General features: G+C 39.2%; 1 protein-coding gene across 7 annotated transcripts in view; it reads left to right on the top strand.

The window, feature by feature from the left end:
* Positions 1-22,202, top strand: part of TCERG1 (transcription elongation regulator 1) — a 39,374-nt gene extending 17,172 nt beyond the window's left edge. For 4 of the 7 annotated variants that reach the window (XM_019534992.1, XM_019534991.1, XM_019534990.1 and 1 more), the window contains 13 exons: positions 46-134; positions 2,023-2,183; positions 2,839-2,905; positions 3,733-3,892; positions 5,489-5,578; positions 7,786-7,904; positions 10,003-10,153; positions 15,356-15,520; positions 16,895-17,077; positions 18,126-18,305; positions 19,426-19,509; positions 19,798-19,898; positions 21,026-22,202. In XM_019534992.1, coding sequence (XP_019390537.1) covers positions 46-134; positions 2,023-2,183; positions 2,839-2,905; positions 3,733-3,892; positions 5,489-5,578; positions 7,786-7,904; positions 10,003-10,153; positions 15,356-15,520; positions 16,895-17,077; positions 18,126-18,305; positions 19,426-19,509; positions 19,798-19,898; positions 21,026-21,227 — 1,752 coding nt within the window. In that variant the 3' untranslated portion in view covers positions 21,228-22,202. The remainder of the gene's footprint in view (positions 1-45; positions 135-2,022; positions 2,184-2,838; positions 2,906-3,732; positions 3,893-5,488; positions 5,579-7,785; positions 7,905-10,002; positions 10,154-15,355; positions 15,521-16,894; positions 17,078-18,125; positions 18,306-19,425; positions 19,510-19,797; positions 19,899-21,025) is intronic. The other 3 variants (XM_019534994.1, XM_019534993.1, XM_019534989.1) reach the window with 1 other exon arrangement.
* The last annotated feature ends 2,816 nt before the right edge of the window (positions 22,203-25,018 follow it).

Here is a 25,018-nt window from a genome sequence, read left to right as displayed (position 1 = left end):
GTGTAGAGAGTACGGCTGAATCTTAACCACCTTTTTCCCTATAAGGAGCCAAAAGAGGAAGAAATGACAGAAGAAGAAAAAGCAGCTCAGAAAGCAAAGCCAGTTGCAACCACTCCTATACCTGGTACCCCATGGTATGTAATGATCTTTCCCAGTGAACACTTCATAGATATTCTTATTCCTTTCCCTGTAATACATTGCAGAAGGCTTCATGGTGATGAGCAGATGCCAAATGGTTTGAACCATTCTGTGCCTGTTTGATATCAAATCCATCTGTTGATGATAGGAATGTTAGAATGTGCAAAACGACTTGTGGCAAATTTCACCTTCGAAGCCTGCCATTCCTTAGAGGATGAAAGATGGTGCCAGGTTTCTTCCAAAGGGTTTCAGTAGTTGCTCATGTTTGGTGGCAGGCTCACATCTTGTAGCAGCTATTCAGGAACAATTTAGTTGGTAAGAGCCTTCCTGAGAGACGTCATAGGGAAAAGAAATTAAGACTGGAACTCTTCAGTATAAGAACCTGATCTCCAAATGTGCATTACCACCTCTCAAGTGCTTCTGGCAAAACATGGCTCTTCTTGCTAAGACAAATTGCCTCCATTTTATGAAAAGATGTCCACAAAAGCATCGAGGAGGTTCAGGTTGGAAGGGTGGTGACATACAAAACTTCCTTGCAGGCTGCTTTGGAAGCACTTGATGCATCTGTGTGCGCCATGGTCATAATGGTGGCTGTATAAAGAAGGCTCTCGGCTCCATTCGTTAGGAATTATCCAGTGAAGTTCACGCTGGAATAAAAGATTTTCATTCAAGTGCCATAACTTGCTTTTGTTTTATGGTTTTCTACCCTGTGGCCCCAGAGAAAGTTAAGTAAATGTCAAGCTTCGTTTAGACAGTATCTTTCTCCCCTTCATGCTGTCCCAGAGGTGGTATTGGAGCCATCAAGTTAAAAACACAGATGTTTCAGTTTGTGTGAATGAGTGCCTCTTCCACAGCTGCAGGTATTCCTAACTTTCGCAAATTCTTGTCTCATGCTGTTTCAGAGTTTAGTCTGAAATAGTTTATTCATCTGCTAGTTTCCTTTTCCAAGCCCAACACAAACCCAAGAGAAACGTATTTTTGATAGGTAAAAGTTTTGTCAGATTAAGTGTGTTAACATTATTATCGTCTATAATATTTACCGTAACAAGACAAAATTGTTCAGGAATGCATTTGAACATGCTAGATCATTTTACTAGAGCTTGAAGCAATTTCTGCTACATGTTTGAAGAATGTTCTTATTTCTGTCTAAATGGATTTGTGGTGTGGTGTTATTCATATCTCTGTGCTCCTTGGAAACACTTTATGGCCAAGTTGAAGATGATTAGAGGTGATGCATTCAAAGTTGCTTTCCATCACCCCCACAGAACTCGGCTTTTGTAGCCTCTTTTTTGAGGTCTTTCCCTAGAAATTTTCTTGACAAATCTCTGGTCAGTTTTACAGTATTCTGAGCTATATCAGTAATGCAGATATTTTCCTTTTTACTGTTTGAGTAAGCTGTGAAAATTGTAGTTCTGTAGACTGAGTAAGATGATGGTGGCTTTTGGTAATTTTAAAAGTAAAAGGTTTGGTTTTGTTAGTTCTTTAAGTTTATATTTTGCAGAAAATGATGGCTTAAGGCCACATGTGACCAGAAGGGAACTTTGTTTTATAGGTGAGCCCAAGATATTTTTATCCATGCTGCAGTCTGTTCGTGAATACAGTTTAATTCATGCAGCAGCTACTTGGCTGCTTCTGTTTCTGCAAAATGAATAGTAAATAGCTGAACTGGATTAGAAATGTAAGGTTCCTGGCAGGGAATGTTAGAAAGCATTGTGACTTATTCTTGGAGACTTGATATTCTCTAAACACAAGAGGACTAAATGTTAGAAAGCATTGTGACTTATTCTGGGAGACTTGATATTCTCTAAACACAAGAGGACTAAAAGAGGCACATGTGTGCATCCACTTTCTCTTTCTCTCCTTTAAAAAAAAAAAAAATCCTAGGTGTGTGGTGTGGACTGGTGATGAACGGGTTTTCTTCTACAACCCTACCACTCGTCTCTCTATGTGGGACCGACCAGATGACTTAATTGGAAGAGCTGATGTTGACAAAATTATTCAGGAACCTCCTCACAAAAGAGGAATGGAAGAAGGAAAGAAAACAAGTGAGAGCAAAATCATCCTCAATATCAATGTCCTTCGTTATAGGCTGTAATCAGATTTCCATACAAACTCAATTGTGTGCTCATTTCCAGAACAAGGAGCATAAAAAAGTGAACTGTAAGCAGATATTGACGTTATAGCTATTAAACAGATCCTTCATTAAGTTAAGCACATGATAGGGGCAGTGAATTGCAGATGTCAAATGCTTGGAAGAAAGTGTACCAGAGAACAAGGGGAATCCTAGTTAGAGTTAGGAAACATGCTGTGTTTACAGGCTGAGGAAATGAAAGCTTCTTTTATTTTCTTGGAGGAGGTAAAAAATTATTTTAGAATATTATGAGGAACAGGAATATGTTTTTAGTCTAGAGAAAAGATCAAATTGTACAGATAAAATGCCAGATGGTCTGAAGGATGATAGAGACTAATTAACATTAACTGGAATAAAATTGTTGAATACTAGAAACAGTGTCTGTTTCAGGCTGTTAGGGCAGTTTTTTTTTCAAATTCTCCAAAGACTATTGAGGTGATGCTAATTTTGGCATAAGAACAGGTGACAGTTACCATCCAGCTACTTTGTGTCAAGGATGAGTTTTCATGATATGTTATGAAATAGTTTTTTCTTCCTCTGTAAGACTGTTAATGAGACATATGTTACAGTTAAAGAAGAACATGAATCAACAGATGAAGTCAATGAGGATGAGCCTATTAAAACAAAGAAACGGAAGTAAGTTAAATTTCATTCTTAAATGGACTTAGTTTGGATATAGAGTACCATACCTTCATTTGCAATACTGTTGAGTTAGTGGGGTTTCAGTGAGTGTAATAGCAAGGGTCTATAATATTCGTTTTTTGCTGAAGTTGTTTATTTTGAGGGTTTGGTGCATCTCAGAGCTGGGTAGAATTCGCATTGAAAGAAAATTCCATCCTCTGTGGAAGTCATAAATAATAAATGTGCTTGGGATAGAAGCTATCAGCAATAGCCAGATCTCCCTTAGGAGCTTTTTGAGCTCTATTTACATTATATAGTTCCATGGCAATTAGCATATGCCACACATTTGCTTTTTCTTCTGTTTACTGTACTTTCACAGATGTTTGTTGCCCAAAATCCAGATCAGATCTGGATTTCCTAGCTAGAATCTCTCAGAAAAAAAACACCAGAAAACAACTTTTAACTGTGTTTAACCATGTTGTATATAGTAGAGGATTGGGAGTTATTCTTTTTTATTCATTTTTTTTCTCTAGGAAGTTGAGGCATGCATTATTGCTCTGATAGCTATGTCTGTATAACTTGTTACAAGAGTAGCTTTCCATTTTGATATCTTGTTAGTAGTCGTGATTAATATGCTGAGGAGGGTTTAGAAATTAATTGTGATTCACTTCTTAATAAAGACTTATTTGTAATTATTGCATTAAAGACTCTGATGTCCCAGTCTTTGTTCAGGAGCTTATGATGGTTTGTGCAAACTTGTGTTACTGGAGTGCTCTGTTGTGTGAGTTGTTTAATACAGCTAGAGCTCTTAACTACAGAGCGGATATCTCACTTCTCAGCAGATACTATGCATTTCATTTATACAGGAAAGATGATAACAAAGACATTGATTCAGAGAAAGAGGCTGCTATGGAAGCTGAAATTAAAGCTGCTCGAGAGAGAGCCATCGTCCCTCTGGAGGCTCGAATGAAACAGTTCAAGGATATGCTGCTAGAGAGGGGGGTAGGAGAAGCTTGCCTTTTGGTGATTTGAAATAAAACCTTGCTCATTTGCATTTTTCTAATATTAAGTCCAGAAATGCTTGTTCATGCAAAGCAATCATTCTTTTTCTTTCCAGGGAAAAATTTAACATGAGAGGGCTGTGCCAATATCCCATAATTGTGGGGATCATTTGTATACACTGTTTAGTGGTATCTCAGATAATTAACACAGAACTATAGTTGTCAAACTAAATGGACAAACTGTGTCTGTGATGTGTTATCTTCTTTCATTTGTATTCATTAATCCATGAGACAGTCATTAGTGTGAATTGGAGGATTCTCTTGGTTTTTAATTTTGTAGTGTTCATTTTCAAGCGGTTACAGGGTTGTGCTTCCATACAAAAAAGGAGGATTCAATCCCTGCACCAAAGATTTCAATTAAAAAATAATTGGGTGAAAACTGAAATTAAAGTTAAATATCACCTTATTTGCCCCTATTTTTTTTCCAATGTATATGAGTCAAATAGACACCCAACACCTATTGACAGTAATTGTAAATTGGACAACCAGGCTGCTTACCTTCCTTCCCCCTCTGCCCCACCCCCACAACAAAACAAAATAAAACGGTGCTTTAAACTCTGTGTGCCCCTGTGTTGAGCCCAGCACATGCCAAGAAGAGGCATTGCATTAGTTTGACCCAGGTTGCCCAACATTTGTATAGATTTTTGATGCTTTTATGTAATAGCTGATTAAACAGCTATTACATAAAAGCACCAAAAAGTCCCACTGAAGTGCCTGATCTATACAGATGCTGCAGAGCCAGGTTGAACTAATGTGCTGCTGCTTCTGGTAAAGCACTTTTTTTACTTGTTGTCAGCAGTCCTGATTCCCACTTATGCCTTTTAAAATGTTGCAGCAATCACAGTGTGAAGCTAGTAATTCTACTTTCCTTCCCTTAAGCTATCCTGCAAAAATGGGGAAACTAGCTATTTCCTTTTTAATGAATTAAAGTAAATTTGAAGCTTATTTTCATATCAGTTGACTATTACAGATACACTGGCTTCCCAGAATGGTAAATATTCTAAGATTGAAGTAATGCTTTTATAGCTTTTATTTTTCTCAAAGGCAAATAACAGCTTGTGGGTGTCTTAGAAATGAGTTCAATTGAGATGAGCTTGTATGTATATTTTTTTTTCCAAAGAAAAGATCCAATTGTGTATACAGACTATTCAGTTTTTTCATAACATTTGCCAACGAAACAGAGCAGGTCTGGGAAATCAAAATGCAGAACTTCAAGGCTCTCTTGTGATGTAGTGATTTTTTTTAAATGCCACACAGTAGTGGTTATTTTAATGAGTAATTAGGTTGTGTGTTACTTCTGTGTAATTATGTAGAAGTTTTCAGAGCAACATTTAGCGTGAAAATGTATCATGCTAACCTCCCACTGCTCGTTTTCTATTAGTGATGGAAACTTCAGTCTTGGTTTCAGTTGTATCTCCTTTTTAAATTATGTCCTGTAGCTTTCAAGTGAAACTGCATAACCTTTGTATTTTTGGGAGAATTTAATTATCAGGCAGAATTGTCTTTTTTTTTTCCCCCTCCTTCCTTCTTTATAAAGGTTTCTGCCTTTTCAACATGGGAAAAGGAGCTGCACAAGATTGTTTTCGATCCTCGATACTTGCTTCTCAATCCTAAAGAAAGAAAACAGGTAAAAGGAAAGACCAGCTTGGTTCACTTCCAACACAGGTGTTAAAGGCAGTAAAATAATCTTTGACTGAAAGCTTAGTTTTGCTTTTAAACTTCTTAGAGCACGTGTGTTACAAATGTGTTTTGGTTTTTTGTTTTTTTTTTTTCCTGTAAGGGGAACTGAAGCTGGTATGTCTTCTGTGGTAAGATTTTATTTCTTTGCAAAGTGAAGATTATACAGGTCCAGGAGACTGCCGAAGATGCTGTAGTATTGTAAAATCATGGAAAATTAGGGTTGGAAGGGACCTCAAGAGGCCACGTAATCCAACCCCCTGCTCAAAGCAGGACCACCCCCACTATATCATCCCAGCCAAGCTTTTGTCTAGTTCAGGTCTTAAAACCCTCCAAGGATGGAGAGTCCACAACCTCTCTGGATAACTTGTTCCAGTGCTTTACTACCCTTCTTGTGCTCCAATAGTGAGAGCCTTTAGAGTATTAAGGGGTTGCAAAGCTGGCATGTTGGGGGGGAAAAAATCTAAGCAGTGAAAAAACTCAAGGGCACATATGAGCACAGACATGTGGTATGTGGCATCATAGACCTATCTGTGGTGCCACACACTGTGCGTGCAGGCATTCTTTGTGCTGCTCCATGCTGCTATGTTGCAGTGCAGCGGGGTTACCCCATGAGATCCTGGGGTCAAAAAAAACCTGCTCCTTTTTAAAAAGTGGGGTGGCATGCATGATGGCAGTGCGTGCTGCCCAAAACCAGAGCCTGCCCCGGTGGAGCCACACTCTGGCTGCCAGCCAGGCTCCCAGCTGCAGAAGCGCCATGGCTGTAGTTTCCTGAGGGCCCCAGGTAAGGCTGCTGAGTCCAGCATCCCCTACCACACCTGGGATAACTTCCCGTATAGCATGGGCGCTCATTCTCTCAGTGCAGGTAGCAGCAGCACAAGATATGCTGCTGCTTTTCCCTGGGGAAATAAATGTCTGCACTTGTGTGGACCAAGCAGTCTACATCCTTTACTTAACTGAAAAACTGAAAATCATATGAGGAATATTTTTTTCTTTACATAATACTCAGAATTTGCTAAATCTTATTTTTTGTATTGGTATTTTTAATACTTCTAAGTAGCTTTTTGCTGAGCAAAGAGGTTATCGGTAAAGTGATGATACAGTAGATAGCCTTCTATTTCACTGCCAACTATATCTGCATTTGGAAAAGGCACAGGTTATGTTATAGTTCAGTTGCTATGCAAATGTGAGTTTGGTATGAATGGATATTGTCTGTTAGAATAGAAGTGAATCTCTTAATGTCAGAATTCAGGATTAGCAAAACCTCAGTGGTAATACAGAATATATCAGTCCTTCTTAGACAAAATCTTATCCTGATTTCTTGTGTTTGTGAAGGGTGGATAGGTCATTCTTTCCAAAATGAAAGAATTTTTAAGTTTTTTCTGAACAGGAAAGATGCCGATTACTTTGAATATTGGGTACTGTCAGGATATGCTATGTGGTGGAGCAATAGGTTATTTCAATCTGACTACTTCTAAGAACTGATCAGCAATCTGGGAAGGAAATGGAGGGTCTGAGGCTTGTACAAAGGCCCTGTGTAATTGTAAGATTTCTCCACTGATCTGAAGTCAGATGTGTTGGGTTTGTGGGCTAATGCAAGCACACTGTCTCATCCCACAAACCAGGTAGACGAAAACGCTGGAAGATGAGGAGAGGCTACAGGACCTGAATCTGTTCAGCTTCCAAAAGAGAAGGCTGAGGGGGGATCTTGTGGCCTGTTATAAACTAGTCAGGGGGGATCAGCAGGCAGTGGGAGAGTCACTGTTCCCCCGAGCACCGCCAGGAGTGACCAGGAATAACGGTCACAAGCTGGCAGCAAGCTGGTTTAGGTTAGATATCAGGAGGCGCTACTTCACAGTCAGGGCGGCTAGGGTCTGGAACCAGCTTCCAAGAGAAGTGGTGCAGGCTCCTACCCTGGGGGTGTTTAAGAGGAGGTTAGATGTACATCTTGCTGGGGTCATTTGACCCCAGTATTCTTTCCTGCCATGGCAGGGGGTCGGACTAGATGATTTGCTCAGGTCCCTTCTGACCCTAGAAACTGTGAAACTATGCTGGAATCCCTTACCCTTACCTTTCCCAAGTGGGCTTTTCTCACAAAAGGGACAATATGGGTCCAAATTTGTAGATCTTGGGTCAGATTGGTTTATTTTTCTGTAGGTATTTGACCAGTATGTGAAAACCAGAGCAGAAGAAGAGCGCAAGGAAAAGAAAAACAAAATAATGCAGGCCAAGGAGGATTTCAAGAAAATGATGGAAGAAGCAAAGATTAATCCAAGGTAGGGGACTTATTTGCCATCCCATGTAAAAGCTTTTGCCATGTCAAACAGACTCTTTCTTTTTCTAGTAAATAATTCCACTTATAGTCCTTCCTCTTTCCAAAAGGTTATACAGAAAGAGGAAAATGAAATATAGACGTTGGGGGATTTGTTTGAAAAATTCCTCTGCATGATTGTGACCATTTATCCAACAAAGTACTAGAATTTGGGTTTTGTTTTTTGTAATAAATATTTTAAGACACTGCTTGTGAATTTGAAGAAATCTGCATATTGGATGGATGGTGAGAGAGTACAAATTGCCCTTAAACGTTCTTGAGTGACTTATAGCTTATAGGATTCCTACTGGCCTTAGTTTTGAGAAGCCTTGAACATACGTGTGCGCGTGTGTAAAAGCATGTATTTGTGACCGTGTGCCTATATAACATAATATTACAGAAAATATTAACTTTCTGCAGGATAAAAATTACAGTGAGTCTACAGCACGCAGGGATACCTACTCTCATAGTAGTGTAGTGTTTGTGGTATGTATATGGGGTATTTAAGCTTCTGTTGACACAGTCCTCCCAATTCCCATACATACAACTCATAAGATGCTATCCTTGTGTCACTTAGTAGTCTATAAGAAATGTATTATATGGTCTGAAATGGAACAGTGGTTCTAACCTTGACCAGTCAGGAATTCCTTTAAGCTAAATTAACTGTTTGTTCAATTCCCTTCACAACTTTGTTTCAGTGATGCATACTGAAATGTGCTGGAAGCAGGCATACCTGGGCATTAACTTTGTTACTAGACTTCTTGTTTCTCAAAATAGTCTTGTGCGGTTAATCATTTGGTGAGGGTAGATGAAATACTGCTTCTTGGGGATGAGGGAACAGGGATATTTTGCATACTTTAATGGTTGCATGTAATATATCCTACAGTATGTTTAACTGTAAACTGCTTTTTGTACTTTGCAACCTGAGTAAAACAAGGGCTGTTATTTATGAAGGGTGTATGTATATTGAACTAACACTGTTTTTGCTTAGACTAAAAAAAAAGGGATGGTGGGGTAGATGAATGTAATCTCCAATTGACGAACTTCATGGCTTGTGTAACCCTATCCTTCATCTTCTAGTTCCAGTGTTTCTCTAAGACATAGCTGCACTTCCCTGGGTGTTAAGCTACTTAAAAAGAAATCATCTTTCCCAGTCTAACATACTCAAAAGTTTGTGTTCCATCTTTCTTATACAGCTCGTGTTCTTCAGTATAGCTCTACATTCACTTTCTAATCTTTTATTTTTTGAATAAGCTACCAAATTCTTTTCTTGTTTCAATTTACCCTACAGCAACAGTAGGCGGGATTTTCCAAGTCTAATTATTACCATGCTGTGATGAAAACATTCGTATGATTATAAGTGTCTCACGTATTCTTGGGGCCAGATTTGCATCTGATCTTGGAAAAAGCACAGTAGTGTTTTTTTTCGAGGTAAGTGGCAGTACTATATCTACTGCACATCTGAGATTGGAATCTGGCCCTGGAGGTGAGAGAACTGTAGCAGTGCTACTGGGATAATGGGTGGAAAGCCCTACACTACTGCGCCTGCTTTTAAAATGTTAAAAAAAGAAAAATCCCATCTTCTTGTGTCTTAAGGTTTAGTGATAATGTCGTCTGCAGGGGAAAATTGTTCATCCAGTGTTTTGCCTTGACTAACACCAAACATTGAATTTCCCAGTATCACTTTTAACATGGTTTGGCTGTGAGTGAGTGCATGTCAAATTTAAATTTCACAGCTATGAAATACATGGATATGCTGGTGTCTGCAGTGTTAACCCACAAAAAATTAAGGTTCTTGTGGACAACTGAGTCCTTGGTTGCGTGTAATCTCTCTTTCCACACTTGCACACTTGTGCAGATAACTGTTAAATAGCATAAGTCTCTAACAATCCTTTTCATTGTGTCTGTAGTTCATTGATCAAGCAGCCACGTAGTGAGGACAGAGATTTTCTTTTTACTGTATTTTGGCATGTAATCAAGCAAAAGAGATGGTATTTTCTACTGAACATCTGTTCTGGCAAAGACAGGTCTACCAAATCAGCACACTTGCCATTTTGTTACAGAGCTACTTTTAGTGAATTTGCAGCCAAGCATGCTAAAGACTCGAGATTCAAGGCAATTGAAAAGATGAAAGACCGAGAGGCCTTGTTTAATGAGTTTATCACAGCGGCAAGAAAGAAGGAGAAAGAAGATTCGAAGACCAGAGGTGAGAAGGTAAGGTGGTTTTTGTTCCAGTGGTGTGAATGGTGGGAGTGTGAATGGGATGGGACAAAGCCAGTGCTTGGTTTCCAGTGTGCTTTCTCTGAGACTATCCCTTCCCTGCCTGAGAAGTTTTCAAATACAAATACTGGGTCACCTTTTGTTCTTCCACTTTGTAGATCTCAACTTCTGTACCATGTTAAATCCATTGAGTTGATGTATTTAAATGTATCAAATTTGAATTTATTTATGTAAATTCAACAGGCATACTGCATTTTCATAAACAAACAATATTGTGCTTTCTTAAATGGAAAGATGTCTATTTAAAAGTCATCTTGAGGCCTGAAAGAGCACGTGTCCTAGTTGGCTGGAAAACCCAGAACTGGCCATTACTAGCCTGTTCTCTCAGTGGTGGCAATAAGAATTTAGAGTTCATTGTAGCCCACTCCATTTAAATTTCAAAGAGAGACTTTATCTTCTGTTTTTACTTAAAAGGTAGCACTTTAACGAGTTTCTAGTTTTCGGTAAACATATCTTACATATAAATTGCTGCTTATCAGAATTAAAGGTCAGCTATTAAAGATTGATGAATTTCAAATGTCATTTGGCTGCAATGTCAATAGTAGGGAGCAAGCAGTCACCACTGGGGAAGCAGACTGCTACGGAGGTGGCATCATAGTGTTACCAGCAAACTATTCCACCACTTCCCTAAATGTCCCTGTGTGTTGTATGAATGGTAAAGAAATCTGTACTGCCTAATCATTTTTGACATTTAAAATCTGCAGCGTTTACTCTGTAAAAGAGAACTAATATAAATTCCCCTCATGCCAGTAGAAAGGAAGATATTGTATAACACAACATTGGGCTACTGTGGCCTTTAAAGTAGTACCTTTCTTACATAGATAGCTCCACAGTAAAGAATTTGATTGTTCTAATTGGATGCTTTATGGGTCTTAAAATCACCTGGATTGTTTTGCCAGTATTACCAATGAATGATTATGCTTTACAGAAGAAAATCAATGTATTGAAAGTTCTACATTAACTTTTTACAGATTTTATTTGAACCAAAAATATGGAATTTGTTAACTCTCTTTACATCATAACAATAGCCTAATTGAAGATTTAAAGAAAAAATGTAAATATCTTTTGTTTTGATATTGCATGATTGTTCTAACTTAGACAAGTTAAAAGAAGATTGTATTTCTATTTGCATTTGAAACTAATGTTCTTTCTCCAAAAGCCTTTTGTAACCATTTTATGTATTCTGTTTTATAACAAGTGGATAGACTTTACAGTTATGTGCTGTGCGGCCTGTCAATCAGTTCAGTCTGACAGCTGTCAATCACTGACACGCAAAGTATTATGGGATTCCCTAGTGAGGAAAGAATTGGTATCTCTGTGTGGTGACTTTAGCCTCCCGCAGTTCCGGTACTTTACATTTTTTTAGTTTTTTTCCTTGTGAAGTGATGAGAGTTGTGCCCAGAATGTGTTATCTGCAAAAAAAAAAAAAAAAAAAAAAAGTCCTCTAAATACATCTACATTATTTTCAGCCTTATTTTTATTTTGCTTTTAAAATTGCTTAAAATTGTAAAATAAATAAGGCAACTAAAGTGTAACATGAAGCTTTCTCAGCCAATATTACAAATACAAAGATTTTGTGTAAGGAAGTTAGCTTTTCACAGAAGTCTTTAAAGTAAGGGTCTGAAATTTATGTCCTTTGGTTTTCCTGTGTTGAGGCATACGGTTCTGGCAGCTGCTCTTTCTAGATGGGCACAAATTTGTTCTTATCATGGTAATGGGTCAAAGCCTGCTAGCTACTAAGTGAAACATGATAAATATTCCTTATGCAAGTAGGGCGAACAAGGTTTGGACTAGTGACTGAATTTTGGTTCTGCGTAAGGGGAAAAAAATAATTAAATATAGGCTTGTGGTATGCAGGTTTCTCTACGAAGTTGCCAGTAATCTGACTTAGAACACTATTATTGTCCCTGAGCCTTTCAAAATGAATGTTAGAAGAGTAATGTAGAAGGCCACCAAACTTGCTCCAAGGTGCAGTCTCAGCCTCTGCTAAAATGTACGTGGTTGCTGGACTGCCTTTCTAGCCCCCTAGATAGCTCTACCACCTAGCCCTGTCTTTGTTTAGGAGTAGAAAGCACTTCTAAAGCTTTCTGCTTTCCAGTCTGTTAAAGTTAAGACAACTGGTCTGTTCCTATTTTATTTTTTTAAGAAATTTGAGGTTTTATAGTCTGTTGAAATCTGGTGTAACAAGATAAGATGTTGCTAGGTTATTCTGGGTTTAATTCAGGGGTCTCAAACATGCCTGTGAGCTGGATCTAGCTTATGGAACTGTATGGTCTGACCTGTGGGTTACTGGACAAACCCCATGTGCTGGCCTCTGCCCTGCATGTTGTGGTGCATAGCCTGGACATAGCCCTACATGCGCTGCATGCAACATAGGGCTGGCACGGGGTACTGCATACAGCTCACATCCTGGGTCCCATGCTGCATGCAGTGCTGGGTCCAGGCAGTGTGCACCCTGTGCTGGCCCCACATACTATGTGCATAATAAACCAGGGCTGGTGCATGCTGCATACAGCGTGCAGGGCTGGACTGACAGTGCGTGCTGCACCCAACACAGGGGACCAGTGTGGGGTGTGTGCCGCCCATGACACACAGGCTGGACTTGGCACTGCACTCAGCAGTTCATGCCCTGTGCTGGTCCCTCAGGCTGGCACATGCTGTGTACAGTGTGGAGGCTGGAATCGGGGCCACAGGCACTGCACAGCAGGTTGCTGTGGTCTGGCCTGCAGACTGGCCCAGCCACGCACATTTGGCCCATGGGGCCAGATGAGATTTGCACCCCTGGTTTAGTTAATGATTTCTTTTTCTTGAGGAGGCCAGTTGCAGTATTTCACTATCTCACATACACTGTAAAGAGAATTTTTTTGGTTGTGGAAATATTAGTCCTATAAGTATTTGAAAAGAATGGCAAACAGCATTTAGTTTTCTAAGGTAGAAAGCTATTGGTTATGTGATCCTGTTTTCTACTAAACAAACCAGTAGCAACCTGACAGGTAAGAAAAATTTTGGTTCCTCTCGGATGAAGAAATAGTGCCAGTTGGTGAAGTCATACAGGCTTTAGAAAGTGCCAGCTTGTCTTTTCACTCTTTATAGAAACAGGGAACCATGTTGTGTAACTTTTGGACAGGAGCTAGTGCCAGTGTACTCCTGCTGGCAACTGTGCTTTGCTTGTCCAGTGTTTTGAGACTTCTTTTCTCCTTTTGTGGGAGGACATTCCTCAGGCTTTTGAAATGGGTTTAATAGTCAAACGAACATTTTTCTAAAAAGAAAGTGGGAATGCAGTATACATCCATACAGGGAGCGCTTGTTCCGGTCCACACCTTTTTAGCAAGATGCCCTTACTTCATAGACTTCTCTAAAGTAACATCTGAGAACTCCTTTTATTTTACATTTTAAACATAAATTTCTAAGACTGTTGGCTTAGAAAGCTTCATATTTTGATACTGCTTGCATGTTTACTTAAGGTCGATTTGGGAACAACATACCTCATTTTATTAAAAAAAAAAAAAAAAGTGAAAGGTTTGTTTTGCATCTTGTTCAAGACACCTACAGTAAAGCCTGCAATACTGTAGACAAAATAACACTAAGGAGTTGTTTCCTAATCTGTTGTACTTGCCTTCTCCTTTGAGATAGTGCAGAAAAGTCTATATTGGTTCTTAAAACCTAAGCAATATAAGCATTGTGAAGAGCCAAGTTCATCAGTGGGGAAGCCTGCAGAATTTTGGCTCTGATCTTCATTTCATCTTAACATGTGATAATTGTATATGTGTCATTTTAAGAAACTTGGAAGATTTCAGGTGGCTGGTAAGGTACATAATTTGATAGTCTTATGTTAGCCTTTGGCTCTCTTTGTTAACCTCTTTGTATGGGAGTCGAGGGATTTTGAGGTTCAGGGGAGGGTCAGAGGGCAGGGGATGTGCAAAATGTATAGCTGTGCCAGCCTCAGCCAGACATTATTCTACTGTGGTAAAAGATCGTACCTGGTGGGCTCCCTGGGCTTGGAGTGTTGTGAAGGCAGCATACTCAGCCCCTGTGCAGGGAGTGTCTAGAACTATTCACTGGGCTCTAGTCATTCAACGAGTGACGGTAACTGGCTCTTTATTCTCTTGCAACATGGGGACTGAAATGCCATGCCAGGGCTTCTAAGATGTAAAATGGTGGAAATAAAAGAAAAAATCTGAGGTCCCAACAGGGACAAAGAGGAACTTTCACAGAGGCACGATCTTTAAACAAAGTGGCTGCTCTTGCAACTGCTAGTGCCAAGGGGCTAGTGAGGTACCAGTCCTTTCGTATTTCTAGGTTGCTTCTTCTGTCCCGAGATACAAAGTTAGTGGTAGGATCAACTCTGCCTCCTTCAAAATGCACTGGTCATATACACTGTGTGGGAGGATTTTATTGTATGTAACATGCCATTTCCATTTGAAAAAGGAGATGCAAACATTTGTTTGTTTTAATATATATTGACGCATTTAGTATATATTCACACAGACATGTTTAATGATCTGTTAAATTATAGTACTTGGGCACCACTTTTGATTATGTCCATCTGCTTAAGATCATGTATGGACTTAGTTGTTGAATTTTGGTTCAAAAGGATTTAATGGTATAAAATTAAAATATCACAAGCCATATTAGATAGGGTAGATTATACAGGTGCCTATTTAATATCAGATACAATATTTATCTCTATGTATTGTATGCTTGGAGCGTGAAATATTTGCTTGATTTACTTGCTCTCTCCAACTTGTTGTGGATGCCCTAAAGTATCGGTTTGTGCAGTATAGATGTTGTACAGATTGGTCTTTAAAAATGAACAAGGAAAATTTAAGTTACAGCAAGCCAAGGAAACTGTACAAATGACTAATTCCTTAAAAGTACAGTTTATTTTACATTTACAATATCATCCTAGTTTCTCTTGCATTCATAAAACTTTTCCCTAAAGTGAAAGTGGATTTTAGACACATTTGTCCCTAAAATTCAATAAGCAATTTTATCAATTTCTGATAATATGTAAAATTCAGATAGTTCCCTTCTTCGAGGTAAGTTTGCCTGCTTTTTCTAGTAGTAAGTATTCAGGAGTCAAAGCTTGTTACTCATAAATTTTGTTTTCTTCCTATATCTTGTGTTAAAATGTAGATCAAAATGGACTTCTTTGAACTACTGTCTAATCACCACTTGGACAGTCAGTCTCGCTGGAGCAAAGTGAAGGACAAAGTAGAGACTGACCCCCGTTACAAAGCAGTGGATAGTTCTTCACAGAGGGAAGATCTTTTTAAACAGTACATTGAAAAAATAGCCAAGGTGTGCATGTAATACATGGGTACCAAGTATTGCTTATACTCTTATTTACACTATCGTTAGCATATTTATTCATATAATCAAATGGAAGGACAATATCTAATGCTATCACACTGAGGCAGATTATGAAAAGCTACAAGATATTTCCCAGTTCTGTATTTGTATGGGGCACAGCTAGACAGGCATATATCATAGCTGCTAATGGACAGATTTAAAGTACATGGGAGCTGCTTCTACCACTGTGCAAAAACATGGCAGAGAAAAAGTTACTGGAGAGAATCAGTCAAGTCGAGTGAGGGTGGCGATACCTCCACTCGCTATGGAACCTCACAAATTGCAGGCCACAAAGCCAGGGATTTCCAGGCAGAGGTGTTTTCCTTTTCACACGATCTTTCAAAAGAAGTGTTTGGTTTTTTTGGGTTTTTTTATGAGTATAATTGCCTCCTATATAATTCATCCATTGGTTCCTTCATTTCAATCTGATACTTCCACCTCCCTCTTCAAGGAGCTGATGCCATGGATGAAAACTTAAAACTGATTTGATTAGCATTTTATCCAGCAATTTGCTGTTGGATGTACAAATGGAACAAAGCTGTACAAAGCTCCATAGAGTAGTTTTTCCATGACCTAATGGAGTATCCCCATTTTACATAGAGCAGAGATTAAGTAATTTGTCTGTCACAGAGCATGGTAGTGAACTATTTTCCCTGCACATGGCTCACAGGCTCTTTCTAATATGTATTACTGCTCAATGTTTATTGTTTATTTGTTAAAAGGAGTGTACAGTATGGTTTGCTACTTCGTTTGTGTGCATGAGTAGAGGGGAATATCTGGCATGAACTGTTAGACCTAGGATTTAGCTGTTAATTGTCTCCAAATGACAAGGTTATTCACCCCCATTGGGATGGGTTAATAATGCCTTTTGAAGGATGCTTGTTTTGAAATATTCTTATGCAAATGGTTGAATAGCCTGCAGTGTATTGTCAAACACCATGTTTTCATTATTGAACTGGGCTTCTTCAGCTTTCAGTTCACCAAAAAAAAAAAAAATCTTCAGGCAGACTAAGTCTGCACTGGACATATTTCTGAAGACAGGAGTGCTGGCCAGTGAACTGTCTACACTCTGGTCCTACTGTTTCTGGTATAGTTTGAGGAGTAAGCCAGCTCAGTTTTTTTTCAGAACTGCCCCTGTGCTGGCAAATCTTGGTAATTTTAAATGTGGCTTGCTTTTATCTGTATATTGGTTTACTTGGTGATTCTCATCATCATCATGTTTTCATTAACTGTAAATCTTCAACTTGCTTGACCAGCTATTCAGAATGTTGCATCTTTGTTGTTGTTAATGGGGAAAATACTGTGCTCCTGCATCTGTTTCAGAATTTAGACTCTGAAAAAGAAAAGGAGTTGGAAAGGCAGGCTCGTATTGAGGCAAGTTTGCGTGAACGAGAAAGAGAGGTTCAAAAAGCTCGTTCGGAGCAGACCAAGGAAATTGACAGAGAACGCGAACAGCACAAACGTGAAGAGGCTATCCAGAATTTCAAAGCTCTCCTGTCTGATATGGTGAGATTCCCTTGATTCTCTCCCTCTTATTACTCTAGAACTGTATCCTTTTGAGGGAACTTGTAATTGTTACACCAAAAATAAAATTTCTTTGATTACAGTGCAAAGCATTAGTACTTGTTAAACTTTTGCTTCCATGATAATCTCATAGTTTTGAAGATTTTCATTTTGTTGGGAAAATATGCTTCAGTCTTAACAGTTAGTGAGATTCTATCCACAGTATTTAGTTCTATAGATGGGCTTTTTTAAAAAAGAAAAGGAAAAAGATAATTAATTTTGAAAACTTAATTTCCCAAGACAGAAGCTCGATTTATGCACAGTGGAAAATCAGCTTTGTTTGACTTAAGACTATTCCTCTCACCTTATTGTATTTTTTTTTCCTGCCCACCTTGTTACCCCCAGCATAACATCTGATCCTGTTAGATTTCTCAGTTCGAAAGTACTCTAGACCCAGGCCTTGAAATTAACCATCCCTGAATGGTACATGTTGGTGAAATGAGGGTTTCATGGCATGTGGTGGGCATCAGGGGGTGACTAAGCACAGATTTCAGTCCCAAAATCTTTTAGATAGGGTAGTACATAAATTGCTTTGCTTTTGACCCAGCATTTTTGCTACTGCCACGCAGCAGCTCCTCAGGGATGCTCTCTGGGGCCAGAAACATTGCATTGCAATGATTAAAGCTTCTAGAGACTTTCTGGAAGTCATTATGATGCATCTCCGAAGCTGCTTTCCCAGACCACAGGTGGTTAATGCAGTATATTATGCATAGGGGGGAGGGCCTGACTGCTTTCTTGTGAGAATACAGGGTAACTCAGAAGGGGGGGAAGCAGTGTATTATCTTCATTTGAACTGATGAATAATGAGTCTCCCTGCAGCATGCATTGGTATTTGTATGAAAGCCACAATTTGTCTCATCACTTATGTTTCACCGAAGAGTTAAAAGTTGACAATCAAATATAAGTCAGGTAGTTGAAAAATTGTCCATTAATGAATCGTAGGAACAATATTGTTTCTGTGAAATGTACATTTTTTTTTTTTCTGATTTAGGTGCGATCTTCAGATGTTTCATGGTCTGATACCAGGAGGACTCTTCGAAAAGATCATCGGTGGGAATCTGGCTCCCTCCTGGAAAGAGAAGAGAAAGAGAAGCTTTTTAATGAACACATTGAAGCACTTACCAAAAAGAAAAGGGAGCACTTTAGGCAACTTCTGGATGAAACCTCAGCGGTAAGAGATCTGCATCCTGTAGCCTTACCTTTGAGACCTAAGTTGATTGTGACCTTTTTTTTTTTTTTTTTGATTTCGTGTCACTTCTTCTCAGTAATGTTTCTCTAGGCACCCTTTTCTCTCTCTTCCCCACTGTCCTCTCACTGCTCTAAAATCTTGTTGATAGGAAATATTGAGAAAAGAACCCTTTCTTGCCTGACCAATTATAGTAGGGTGGCAGTGCTCAATTCTGAGCTTTGATTTCACACCCATTTCTTTCATGTCCTTTTAAGCTGTTTTGTAGACTCCCTGTAGTCAGTAGTCTCTTGGTTTTTCCACATTTCTTTTGTGTTGTGTTATTTATCTTGTGTTTTGAAACAGTTGATTAACGTCTTGGACAACTTGCTTTTCTGGTTTTGCTGTTATCTAACACCTGTGTGGATGAATGGCATTGGGCAATCTGACAGTCTTTCCATTGTGGTGTCTGACCTCTAGTCTATTCTTGTCAGTCTTGTGCATTTACTTGCTGTACTTCACTTCTATCAGTACAATTTAAACTCATCATCCCTTTCCTACTTCGTATTTTCTTTGGTTCTCTAATTTGTATTTTCTTTGATTCCTGGTTTCCATACTGTTGTTATGTTATGACTTCACTATACATTCCTGGAATTTGAATTTTTAAGTCTCTTAAACTATTAGGTAAAAATTTTGCTTGGAGAAGTATCTACCATTCTCACCCCTTTTAGCACAGTAGTCAAAAACAAATTTAAAGATTGACATTTTAATTTGAACTGTGACTTCAGCTTCTATTATCTATATACTCATGCTATTGAATTTCTCCAAATGTGTATTGGGGTGAGATGCTAGAATCTAACCTACAACAAACTGTCATACATTTGTAAAGTTTCTTTGAAAAGCTGCTAATTTAAGGAAGAGTCTGAATAAGAAGCTACTTGAAAGTAATAATAAAATAAGAGAAACCAGCAAAAATCAAACCACTTTTTAAAACTTTCACTGTATTCTTGTCTTTATTGAGCTTGAGGATTGTAGTGGTTTCAGATAAGTAGGAAGTAATCTAGTGCACTGTACTTCAACTCTAAATACCAGCCTGCAGCTTCTAACTGTTTCTGCCTCCTTCAAGATTACTTTAACATCAACATGGAAGGAAGTGAAAAAAATAATTAAAGAAGATCCCAGATGCATTAAGTTTTCTTCCAGTGATAGGGTAAGTTTTGCGTCACTGCTCTACATAGTGCAGTATGCATCACAACAAAGTTATTACCTGTTGCAGTGGATTCCCTTTTACATGAAATAAATTATGTTAATTAATTACTGTGTATTTTGCAATTGTAATTAAATTATTTTTTTCACATAGCGATATCTACGATAATCTGTAATAAAATGTGTATTTCCTAGATACTTTATAGTCACTAATGTGTATAATCCTCTGGTCTATAGGATTTTCAAGGATTTGTCATATTTCAGGCATATTACTTTTTTCCCCTCCATGCAGAAAAAGCAAAGGGAGTTTGAAGAGTACATCAGAGACAAATATATTACTGCCAAAGCTGACTTCAGAACGCTATTGAAAGAGACCAAATTTATAACATACAGGTTTGTGTAGTAATGTTGTAGAAGTGCATTTCACTGTGACTTAAATATAAATGTTATACTGACTTCTGTTCTCCTAGCCAACATTTGGTAGCCCAGTATCTTAGATAAAGTAGGGATTTCGGTTTTGTTTTGAATTGAGACAGGCTTTCACCTGCAGCAGGAAAAAAGCACATAGCAGAAAATGATGGATTTCTCAATACTGTGAACCTTCATATTCAGGTTAAGAAGTGTAACATTGAATGAAGCTATCAGGCTGTTATCCTTATGTGCTGAGGGCCAGGTTTCATGTTTGTTTGGAGTAGTCGCTTTGAATTGTAGAAAGGGGTGAGGACCCAGTTCAACACCCGCAATAACTCTGTGATGCTAGTTTGGAGAAGAGACTGCATAAAATCATGGACCCATTACAGTCAATAGCCAATCTTCCATTAACTACTTTGAGGCCAGAAATTCAGTCAGAGTGTTTACAAAAGAAACTTAATGGCTGCATTTGATTCTGGTAGACCTTGAGGCTACTTCAAAGACTTGTAATTCTTTTGGGCAGCTTCCTATTCTAGAAGTAAAGCATTCAACATAGGAGCTTTACAGGCTCTTTAGAGCCTAATGAGTTACTCGTCCGTTTGTTTTGCGGTCAGTACTGTGTTGCATACTGAAGTTCTGTTTCAATTGTCACTACTGTCAGTGGTGCAGTGATGACCAGATTAACGCTTTAGTCAAGCTGGTCTGTAATTGGGAGCTTATCATCCTTATCGTAATGGCTTGCCTAACTTTGTGTGACTTTTTCTTCCCGTACTTTACATGTTGTAGCTCATTTACTACTGATAAAAGGTTTTGGCAGCCATTGAGACTGGACTTTTTTTTTATGCTCCCAATGGACAGGCAGTGGCAACAGAGCTCCTGCCAGTGAGACTCAGCTGACTGAAGGGTTATCTGTAGATGTGGGGATGGCTTGAGGGCCTGTGTCCTCACTGCACTTGTTCTATCTTCTGGCACTACTGAGAGGTTCTAATGACAAGGGCATCTTTCATGATTTGGACATCAACCCCCAGTTAACTGGATTAAGGCACCTAATGCATTTGAAGTTGGCTTCTAGGCTGCCATCTGATAGTAATTCTTATCCTTTATTTCAGGTCCAAAAAATTGATCCAGGAATCTGACCAGCATCTGAAAGACGTAGAGAAGATTTTACAGAATGACAAGCGTTATCTGGTACTTGACTGTGTGCCGGAGGAGAGACGCAAACTCATTGTGTCCTATGTAGATGACCTGGACCGCCGAGGTCCTCCACCACCTCCCACAGCTTCAGAGCCCACAAGACGAACAACAAAATAGTTAAGAAATACTCTCTCACGCAAGGGTATCTGTTAATTCAAAAAGCTTGCATGAGCCATCTGTCAGGTTTTTACATATACATTACCGTGAACCTATTGCAAAACCATCTGAGGAGCAGAGGAAAAAGCAGCGTTTGTGAACATAAAGGGGGTCTCTCTGTACAAAGAGAACATTTAAGATATTTAAGCTTTTATTTTTGTGTGTGTGGCATGACTGACAAAATCCCAACCATGCAGGCTGTGTTTAGTAATATTAGATCTCGGAACAATGGAGTATCTGTATATGAGGTATGGAGGTCAGTGATATTTGGAGGCATTCTTCTCAGCAGTGTTATGAAAGTCTTAAGGAAGAGTAACAGTTGTGAGTTGAACTTAACCTGCTCAAGTACAACAAACTTTCAGATGGTTACCTGCAGTCAGCTGTTTGAGCAGATGAAACATTGTCTCATGACAGAACTATTGAGTGCTGATGGCCACAGTAAGTTTTTTGTTTTTTTTTTTTTTTAGTTTGAAAAGCGGGGCCTGATTTGTTACTTGCTCTCTCACCTTTTTAAGATCAGAATTAACTCCATTAAAATCAGTAGAGTTACACTTGTGAGATGAGAATTAGATTGCAGAGACCAAACTAAATTTGTTCACAGGTCTGCTTTGTTCCCTCCCCAACCGCTGATATATAGACAAAATCAGGTTGCTTTGCCCAAGTGAAAACTTGTCTGAGAATTTTCATTCAAAATTGGAGACACAGTAAACAGTGGTTCCCAGAACAGGACGGTTGTATAAAAACATTTTTATTTACCATAAAGTGATCTTTACTAGATTCTGGATTAGACTATGGATTTCCCTTCTGGGCAATTCTTGTAAACTATACTCCTGTTTTGAATGTTAAACTTGTGTTTCTAAAGTTTAATTTTGAAATGTTGGGATTGTTCAGTTTATGTATTTGAACTACAATAAACCAACCCTTTTTATATATGGATTGTACATGCCTAATGCATTTTGTTAAATGTGTTTTTAAAAGAAAAGCAAAACACAACGTCAGGTATCTTGAAACAGACTGTTCATCTAAAAAGACAAATGAGTTTGTTGCAGCCACATGGACAGCAAGAGATACTACAATATTTGGACAAAGATGCTTGTAAATTGCATACTGTAAAAAAATACTTTCAATACAAATATAAAAATTAGCATTTCTGTACACTGTTCTTTAGTTTTTGGGGGTTTTAAGTGTCTGCATAACTTCAAGTGTTCGAGGAAAAGATATCTGGATGCTTATCTTGCTGGTGTAATCTCACCTTAGCTGACTTCCTGCCCCTGGGGCAGGAGGCTGGACCTGGTGATCTCATGAGGTCCCTTCCAGCCCTAATGTCTATGAAATCCTTTAGTAACATAACACAGGTTTTCTTTCGATCTCTCATATCTGACATGAAGCTCCTATTTGGTTCTCTCTCTCTCTCTCCCCCACCGCCTTATTAATGGGAATGAGTTATAGATGCTGGTTAAACATTTCGTTAGCTCCTGTGTGAGGAAGGTGGTTATTAAACTGTAGTCAATGTGTAGTTAAATTCAGATGTGTTCTGAATTTAAGTGGCTGGTTGCTTGCCAGATGGGAAGAAGTCTTGTACACTAGAGTCTGGAACCCTGTAGTTCTAGCAAAAGTAGAGGACTTTCTATGTTTCAAGATGGAAAAAAAAGTTCTCTTAAATTATAGTGCATTTTAAACTAGCCTTTTCTTTCCCCTGTCAAGGCAGGGGCTGTCAGTTTATTGGTCCGCACAACCCAGATTCTTCCTTTGATCTCTTGAAGTTATGATGCCAGATTAAGGGAGTTTCACCCAAAGTAGTACTAAAGTGTTGGTACATAAATTAATATTTAAACCCTAAATAAAACCTAAACATCACATGGAAAGGGTGACAACTTCCCATGCTTCTCCCTGCTGTACACATGCAGTGTGTATGTCAAGGTATAGATGCTGGTTTAAACTAGACATCAAGATGCAACTTCATCATGGTGACACTGGTATGCCCCATTACTTAATAAGAGATGTCTGTTTGTAAATTGACATAAGCACACACATCCGGACCTCCCTTCCTCTCAAAATTCAGGAAATCCTGTGCTAACTAAAAGTGATCTGCTTTCCAGCCTAGGTGTATGCAAATTGGAGAGTTTAATGGTGTGTATGCACAAGATCAGCCTCCAGACTTTCCAGAATGGGGAAGAAAAGTGGCTATGCATATCCCAGATGTCAGGAATTCAAATCATGGACTTGGTAACAGCACTTAGATTTCATTCAAATCAACTGGCAGCTAGTGCATGCAGATAAAGGGTGACAGTTTATTAGTAAAAACAGAAGCAGGCAAGGCAGGTTGTAAATAAGCTTAATTTTTTCATAAGAAGCGTTTGGCTGGAAAAGTTGCAACCCTAACCCATCCACAGATTTAACAAAGTAGCCAGAGAGCGTACTTCAAGTCTGAAAAGTCTGAGTTGGAGCTCTGCCTCCCAAACTAATACTAGCTAGATGCACTTTCTCCAGCTAACGCTGCGATGAGACAACAGTTGGCTGTGCATTGTCTACATGGAGAAAAATTGGAAACTTGTGTTTAGCATGGTTCTATCTTGTGAATTTATTTTCCCCATCTTTGAAGTGGTACCTATTGCCTAAATGAAGGACAGCTAAAGGCCACATTTACAGTTCGTATTCCCTAGTAAGAAATGAATTCCTGTTGTAAGATCCAGTGCTTTAAATGACTTCACTTAATTACTACCCAATACTTATGTCAATACAGTTGAATTCCAGGTAGCCAAAGATCGTAAATCTGGAATTAAGGCAGGCAAGCCAGTGTCGCTTTGTTTGTAACTGAAAGCAAAACTTTGACGCTCATCCTTCTGTTGTAAAAACCAGCCCTGACATCTATCTCCTTCCACAACAACAGATTCACCCAAAGAACCTTGTCTGCCTGTGTCCTTAGACTAACACGCCTACAACCTACACCCCTTCCACAACAAAACACTTAGCTTCAGGTGCCTATTTTACAACCACACACCATGTCTTAAAGCATATGAATAAAGGAGCGGTTCCTGCAGGGCCAAAACAAACTAGTTTCTAGGTAAACTTAAACCACTTCTCTACCCCTTCAGTGTTTGTAAACTCACATCTTCCGTGGTTTCTTCCAGCCTTACAATCTATGAATGAAAAATGGGTGGAACAAAGGTTGGAGTATTGTAGGCGTGATGGAAACATGCGAAAAGCAAAGGGGTCTGGGGCGATATCCTTTCCTGGACTATAGTTGAGAGAGGTCAGACGAGCTGTGGGGCACAGGGCACCTTTCAGGCCCCGTTGGAAGAGGGGACAGAAGTGGCCCCTTTCATAGATGTAGGGTTGGAAGGGACCCTTCTGACAGACCACACTAAGATGTGGGGGGAAGTGGGCACACTAGAAGGGAGGAATAGGCTGCAATCAGACTTAGACAGGTTGCAGGGGTGGGTGGATGAGAACAGGATGGGATTCAACACTGACAAGTGTAAAGTCATGCCCCTGGGGAGGAAGAACCAGCAGCAGACCTACAGGCTGGGGAACTCCCTTCTCGAAAGCACAGTGGCAGAAAGGGATCTTGGAGTCATTATCGATTCCAAAATGAACATGGGCCGCCAATGTGAGAACGTGGTCAGCAAAGCCCACTGCACCTTGTCGTGCATCCACAGATGCATCTCCAGCAGATCCAAGGAGGTGATCCTCCCCCTCTGTGCGGTACTGGTCAGGCCGCAGCCGGAGTACTGCGTCCAGTTCTGGGCGCC

This window comes from Crocodylus porosus, unplaced genomic scaffold (genome assembly GCF_001723895.1).
Source record: "Crocodylus porosus isolate Cpor-Errol unplaced genomic scaffold, CroPor_comp1, whole genome shotgun sequence".
Classification (NCBI taxonomy): domain Eukaryota; kingdom Metazoa; phylum Chordata; order Crocodylia; family Crocodylidae; genus Crocodylus; species Crocodylus porosus.
Note: the sequence above shows the minus strand (reverse complement) of the source record. Positions and strands in the feature narration are given on the sequence as shown.